Here is a 7500-nt window from a genome sequence, read left to right on the forward strand (position 1 = left end):
AGGAGAAGAGAGAGAGGAGAGGGGAAGAGAGAAGAGGGGTGAAGAGAAAGAAGAGGGGAAGAAAGGAGAGGGGAAGAGAGAGGAGAAAGGGAAAAGAGAGATGAGAGGGGGAATAGAGGAGAGGGGAAGGGAGAGGAGAGGAGAAGAGAGGAAAGGAGAGAGGGAAAAGAGAAAGGAGGGGAAGAGAGAGGAGAGGGGAAGGGAGAGGAGAGGGGAAGAGAGTGAAAAGAGAAAGGAGGGAAAGAGAGGAGAAGGGGGAAGAGAGAGCGGGACTTAGGCCTCCTCAGGGCTGTGATTCCAGCTGCTGTCTCTGTGCAACGTGAAATGAGAAAAAGATCCATCACTCCGTCCATAATCCCCTCCCTATCCATCTGCCATTCTCCTGATCCGTGCTCTTCGTCTCTCCCTGTCGTCTGCTCGTTTGTCTCCCCCGATCCCGCCGACACCCTGAAGGGCATGACGCCGCTGATGTATGCCTGCGCGGCAGGGGACGAGGCCCTGGTCCAGATGCTGATTGATGCCGGAGCCAACCTGGACGTGGCGGTAAATACCCACAATCCCTCTCTCTGAAGGATGTCTTAGCGCAGGAAGTGTGTCACACAGTCGTTCGGTGCGAGTGTCGTTGTAACCTTGGCCTTCTTTACTTGTTTTCTGTTTCTGTCTGTCTACACTACACCCTGCTCCTCCCCAAACACACACACACACACACACACACACACACACACACACTCTACTCTCCAGGTTCCAGTGTACTCCCCGAAGCATCCCTCTGTCCACCCTGACAGCCGTCACTGGGTTGCATTGACCTTCGCCGTGCTGCATGGACACATCTCAGTCGTGCAGGTAACAGACAGACAGCGTACATTTGAAAAATAAAATAAACATTATACAGCTCTTCAGACAGACAGTGTACACTATACAGCTGTTTAGAATGATGCAGTAATTTTATATTGAGTTAATGGATCATTCCAACGTTCAGAAGTCTAATATTTCTTTATATTTAATGAATTAATGATGATTTCATGTTTGATATTTTACATTCTATCGTTCTGTGTAGTCTGTCCACTTCCTGTATTATTCAAACACTCTATTCTAGGTCTGCATAGTGGCCTCTCAGAGGTTTGCTGTGACTGTTTCATTCAACAGTGTAGTAAGCTTTGAGTCTAGTGACAGAAGGGTGTTGCCTCAGACCTTGTGTTTGTCCAGCTGTGTAGCTCATTAGTGTGTGTGTGTGTGTGTGTGTGTGTGTGTGTGTGTGTGTGTGTGTGTGTGTGTGTGCATGTTTGCGTGTCTAGTGTGTGTGTATACGTCTGTTCTTGACGACCTTTGTGACCTTGGCTGTCATCCTCAGCTCCTCCTGGACGCGGGCGCTAACGTGGAGGGCGCAGCTGTCCGGAACGGCCAGGAGTGCAGCGCCGACACCCCTCTCCAGCTGGCCTCCGCAGCAGGTGGGCACCGACCAACCGACCGCACCACTACCCACCCCACTACCCACCCCCACCAGCACCAGCAGCAGCTCCACCACGTCCCTAAACCCCACCACCCCCCTCCATAGCCCCACTATCCTCCACCCTCACCAACTACCCCACCCCCACCAATACCACCATGTCCCTAAACCCCACCACCCCCCTCTCACCCCCTCCAATAGCTCCACTACCCACCACCCTCACCAACTACCCCCGTCCCACATACCCAAACTCCACCACCCCTCTCTCACCCCTTCACCACCACCCTGAACCAACCACTCCACCCCACCCCACCAGCTCCACCATCTCCTTAAACCCCACCACCCCCCTCTCACCCCCTCCAATAACCCTACTTACTACCCTCCACCCTCACTAACTACCCCACCCCCACCAATACCACCACGTCCCTAAACCCCACCAGCCCCCCTCTCACCCCCTCCAATAGCCCCACGAGTACCCACCACCCTCACCAACTACCCTCCCTCCCACAAACCTAAACCCCACCATCCCTCTCTCACCCAATAGCCCCCTCAAATAGCCTCTCTACCCACCACCCTAAACCAGCCACTCCACCCCACCCCCACCAGCTCCACCATGTCCCTAGATCCCCACCAGCCCTCTCTCACCCCTTTACTGGAAACCACCCCCCACCCCCAACCCCACCACCACTACTGCCCCCTCCCTAACTGGTACCCTACCCTGTGTCTACCCCATCCACCCACTCACCCACCCCAAAAGCTGCATTGAACTGGATCAGTGGTTGGTTTTCTGAGGCTTGCTTTTGAACTGAGCTAGTTCCTGAGTGTGTGTTTGATGTTCAGTGTTGAACTGAACTACATCATGAGTGTGTGTTTGTGCTCTCATGCCGGCTTGCTCTTGATGAGGATGAGTGTGTGTTTGAGGGCTGGGTCTGCACTGGCTGTATTTGGGGTTGTCTTGAAGGCTGCGTGTGTGTGTGTCTGGGTTTGTGTGTCAGTGTTTGTGTGTGCTTTTGATGAGGATGAGTGTGTGTTTGAGGTTCAATACTGCCTGAGTGCACTGGCTGTGTTTGGGGTTGTCTTGAAGGCTGTGTGTATGTGTGTGTGTGTGTGTGTGTGTGTGTGTGTGTGTGTGTGTGTGTGTGTGTGTGTGTGTGTGTGTGTGTTTGTGTGTGTGTGTGTGTGTGTGTGTCTGTGTGAGAGAGTGCACTGGCTGTGTTTGGGGTTGTCTTGAAGGCTGTGGGTGACATTCTTGTGTGGAGGCTCAGAGAGAGGACTCACATAGCAGCATGGTGAGCGAACCACCACAGCACCGGCACCACACACACCACTCCAAACAGCTGCTGGTGTGTGTGTGTGTACTGTGTGTGTGTGTGTGTGTGTGTGTGTGTGTGTGTGTGTGTGTGTGTGTACATGTGAGTGCGTGTGTGTGTGTGTGTGTGTTTCTGTGCTTGGGTGGGTGGATGAGGATGACATATGATGTTGACCTCTGATTTTCCATTTGTTTGTTTGTTTTTCTCAGTGGTTCAGTTTCTTTCTTTTTTTTCTTTCCCTCCTCCTCTGCTTTTCTCATCATCTCTTCTTCTCTGTCTGAATATTCCTGAGTAGTCATTCTGCAGGCTATTTAAATGTGTTTGCTAAATCATTGGTCTGTCTTTCGTTCCTGTGTGTGTGTGTGTGCGTGTGTGTGTGTGCGTGTGTGTGTGCATGTGTGTGTGTGTCTCTGTGTGTGTGTGTGTCCGTGTGTGTGTGTGTGTGTGTGTGTGTGTGTGTGTTTGTGTGTGTGTGTGTGTGTGTGTGTGTGTGTGCGTGTGTGTGTGTGTGCATGTGTGTGTGTGTCCATGTGTGTGTGTGTGTGTGTGTGTGTGTGTGTGTGTGTGTTTGTGTGTGTAGGGAACTATGAGATGGTGACGCTGCTGCTGGCGCGAGGGGCAGATCCTCTGCTTAGAGCCCACGAAGGGAACATGCTGACGACGTCGCTCTACGAGGACATGAACTGCTTCAGTCACGCTGCCGCACATGGACACAGGTACACACACACACACTGACACACACATGCACACACACACACACATATACCACACAAACAGTTACACAGCTTTAGTCAGTATTCTCTATTTGTGATACACATATGCACTGACATACACATTCAGCTACTATCTAGATCACTGTCATTTCTTGAACACACACACAGTGTGTGTGTGTGTGAGAGAGAGAGAGAAAGTGTGATAGAGAGAGAACCCGTGCATTAAGATTCCACTTGCACTTAAAGACAGAGGCCTAATGTGTGTGGGCGGTTTTGTGAATATTGCTGACAGCACCGTGTTGTGTGGAGAGTAGCCAGTTGTATACTTTAGCCTGAGAGCCAGGGGGCAAGTGGATGCATTAACAAACAGCTGCACGTTCCTCACCTTCATTGAATATCAATGCCCTCTTATACTCTATGCATTCACTCTTTGCTTCATACACACTGACCACTGTGTTGGCCAACGCAGATGGCATGACAGCCAATATGCCCTGCTGACATGCTGTTTGTTCTCATTGATATTTGAATGGCCTTCTTAGATTTATAAGCTATGCCAGCTATATGCCCATTCAACATATGTGCAGCCAGTTGCATTTTATAGTGCCAGATTGCGCAGCAATGTTTTGTATCCTGGCCGGCCCTGCTGTTGAGCCAACATGAGTCCCACTATCACAGGGTCATGCTGTAGATGTGAAGCCAGTTGCAGTTGCTATATACCAGATTGGGTGGTGGTATTGTGCAACTGTGTCCCTGCTGTTGATCCAACATGGCTCTCACTGCCGCAGGGTCACGTGTTAGATTGATGCCATGTCCCAGCTACTTACTGTATGAGCATTTACAGCATGTGAGGCCAGTTGCAGTCGCTATGTACCAGCTTGTGTGGTGGTGTTGTGCATCTGTGGCCCTGCTGTTGATCCAACATGGCTGCTGTGGTTGTGTCAGGAACGTGCTGCGGAAGCTGCTGGCCCAGCCGCAGCAGGTGAAGGAGGACGTGCTGTCCCTGGAGGAGATCCTGGCCGAGGGCGTGGAGGGGGAGGACCTGGACTTGGAAGTGTCCTTGTCGGGACGCAACGGCCACTGCCTGATGGGACTCGGAACCGGGCCGAGAGGCGGAGGTGGCGGCGGAGGAGGAGGAGGAGGAGGAGGAGGAGGTGCTGCGGGAGCCCCCCCACCCTCTCCGAGCCCCAGCTCGCTGTCCAGCGACTCCACCGGCATGCGCCTGTGCAAGGCCCGCATGAAGGCCCTGCAGGAGGCGTCCTTCTACAGCGCCGAGCACGGATACCTGGACGTTACCATGGAGCTCCGCTCTCTAGGTGAGCCCTCCTCGACCGCCCACATTCCATACGCTGACTGACCACTAGGTACAGAATACAAGGACATAAGAACACGTGGTCACAATGGATATCCTTAATTCAGCTGGAGCTTCAGTGTGCTTTAAAGTCACCAGTGGCACAAACTTCAGGTCTATATAGGAGTATGGTTAGGCATTCAACACAACCAGATAATGTCAGTGTGAAACAATATAGACATACATTTTTCCTTTAAAATGTACTTTTTTAAGTTTAATGTACCAATTTAAAATTAATTTCACTGCTTGTTTATGTCCCTTGGAAATCGGAACTAAATGAAGGGTCCCCAGACTATTTTTTCAATCTAAAATAAGATGTGAGAATTAGTCTGGTGTCAGCCAGGCTACAGTTGGTAGTGAGAGTGTGATGTTTGATTAAAACTTGCCAAACGCCAACACAAGCACACAGCTCCACTGTGAGTGGCCTTGAGAGGAGGCCAAGTGCACACACTGCAGTGCTGTAATGATGAACGACTCCTGAATCAGTTTGTGTAGGACCTCTCTAGTCTACACAAACAATACACAGAAAAAAGAGGGGCTTTGGATATGACAGTTATCTCAATTGTTTTTAGATATACATTTTTGGTCAGTAATATTTCTGTGTGGCACAGGTTTATTATTAACTAAGTAATATTTAGTGTGTGGCAGGTGTATTCATACTTCAAATGTCTGTGTGCTACATGCATCCTATTTGTATTAGCTGTAGGACTGTATTAGTAGTAATACATGTGTCCTATGTGCTGTAGGGGTGTATCAGTAGTAACACATGTGTCCTGTGTGTCCTATGTGCTGTAGGGGAGTATCAGTAGTAACACATGTGTCCTTTGTGTCCTATGTGCTGTAGGGGTGTATCAGTAGTAACACATGTGTCCTGTATGTCCTATGTGCTGTAGGGGTATGTTAGCAGTAATACATGTGTCCTATTAGATGTCCTATGTGCTGTAGGGGTGTATCAGTAGTAACACATGTGTCCTATGAATGTGTCCTATGTGCTGCAGGGGTATGTTAGCAGTAATACTTGTGTCCTATTAGATGTCCTATGTGCTGTAGGGGAGTATCAGTAGTAACACATGTGTCCTGTATGTCCTATGTGCTGTAGGGGTGTATCAGTAGTAACACATGTGTCCTGTGTGTCCTATGTGCTGTAGGGGTGTATCAGTAGTAACACATGTGTCCTGTATGTCCTATGTGCTGTAGGGGTGTATCAGTAGTAAGTTAACACATGTGTTCTGCATGTCCTATGTGCTGCAGGTGTGTATCAGTAGTAACACATGTGTCCTGTATGTCCTATGTGCTGCAGGCGTGTATCAGTAGTAACACATGTGTCCTGTATGTCCTATGTGCTGCAGGTGTGTATCAGTAGTAAGTTAACACATGTGTCCTGTGTGTCCTATGTGCTGTAGGGGTGTATCAGTAGTAACACATGTGTCCTGCGTGTCCTATGTGCTGCAGGCGTGTATCAGTAGTAAGTTAACACATGTGTCCTGTGTGTCCTATGTGCTGCAGGCGTGTATCAGTAGTAACACATGTGTCCTGTGTGTCCTATGTGCTGCAGGCGTGTATCAGTAGTAACACATGTGTCCTGTATGTCCTATGTGCTGCAGGCGTGTATCAGTAGTAACACATGTGTCCTGTATGTCCTATGTGCTGCAGGCGTGTATCAGTAGTAAGTTAACACATGTGTCCTGTATGTCCTATGTGCTGCAGGCGTGTATCAGTAGTAAGTTAACACATGTGTCCTGTATGTCCTATGTGCTGCAGGCGTGTATCAGTAGTAAGTTAACACATGTGTCCTGTGTGTCCTATGTGCTGCAGGCGTGTATCAGTAGTAACACATGTGTCCTGTATGTCCTATGTGCTGCAGGCGTGTATCAGTAGTAACACATGTGTCCTGTGTGTCCTATGTGCTGCAGGCGTGTATCAGTAGTAAGTTAACACATGTGTCCTGTATGTCCTATGTGCTGTAGGGGTGTATCAGTAGTAACACATGTGTCCTGTGTGTCCTATGTGCTGCAGGCGTGTATCAGTAGTAAGTTAACACATGTGTCCTGTATGTCCTATGTGCTGCAGGCGTGTATCAGTAGTAACACATGTGTCCTGTGTGTCCTATGTGCTGCAGGCGTGTATCAGTAGTAAGTTAACACATGTGTCCTGTGTGTCCTATGTGCTGCAGGGGTGTATCAGTAGTAATACATGTGTCCTGCGTGTCCTATGTGCTGCAGGCGTGCCCTGGAAGCTGCACGTGTGGCTGGAGTCCCTGCGGAGTGCCCAGCAGCAGTCCCGGCCGGCCGTCTCGCTCTCCCTCCTGCGAGACTTCACCTCCATCAGGGAGGAGGACTACTGCGAGGAGCTGGTCTGCCTCGGCCTGCCCCTCATGTTCACCGTCCTCAAGACCAACAAGGTACACAAAAACACCATCGAGTGTCACAGGAATGACAATACAGGTAGCGTAGTTGAAGGATCATTCCTTGTGTGTCCTTAGTTGTTTGTAATTGATTGGTCCGCACACTGGGTAAGCTCCAAAAATACACTTTTTATTAAGGCAACGTTTCGATCCTACAGTGGGATCTTCCTCAGGCCTTAGTTGTTTGCCATTATAAATGCAGATACCTACCGTCATTTCCCAACTATTAGTCGCGACTTATACATTGATTTTGCCAAATTTTCTTCACTGGGACACTG

The 7500-nt window shown here is 49.7% G+C and overlaps 1 protein-coding gene across 2 annotated transcripts in view; it reads left to right on the forward strand.

The window, feature by feature from the left end:
- abtb2b (ankyrin repeat and BTB (POZ) domain containing 2b) overlaps positions 1-7500 on the forward strand; it is a 42775-nt gene that overhangs the window by 29924 nt on the left and 5351 nt on the right. For both annotated transcript variants that reach the window (XM_062547784.1, XM_062547783.1), the window contains 6 exons: positions 454-543; positions 742-843; positions 1352-1448; positions 3338-3473; positions 4413-4783; positions 7041-7219. In XM_062547784.1, the coding sequence (XP_062403768.1) occupies positions 454-543; positions 742-843; positions 1352-1448; positions 3338-3473; positions 4413-4783; positions 7041-7219 (975 nt within the window). The remainder of the gene's footprint in view (positions 1-453; positions 544-741; positions 844-1351; positions 1449-3337; positions 3474-4412; positions 4784-7040; positions 7220-7500) is intronic.

Source organism: Sardina pilchardus, chromosome 10 (genome assembly GCF_963854185.1).
Source record: "Sardina pilchardus chromosome 10, fSarPil1.1, whole genome shotgun sequence".
In the NCBI taxonomy this organism is placed as follows: domain Eukaryota; kingdom Metazoa; phylum Chordata; class Actinopteri; order Clupeiformes; family Clupeidae; genus Sardina; species Sardina pilchardus.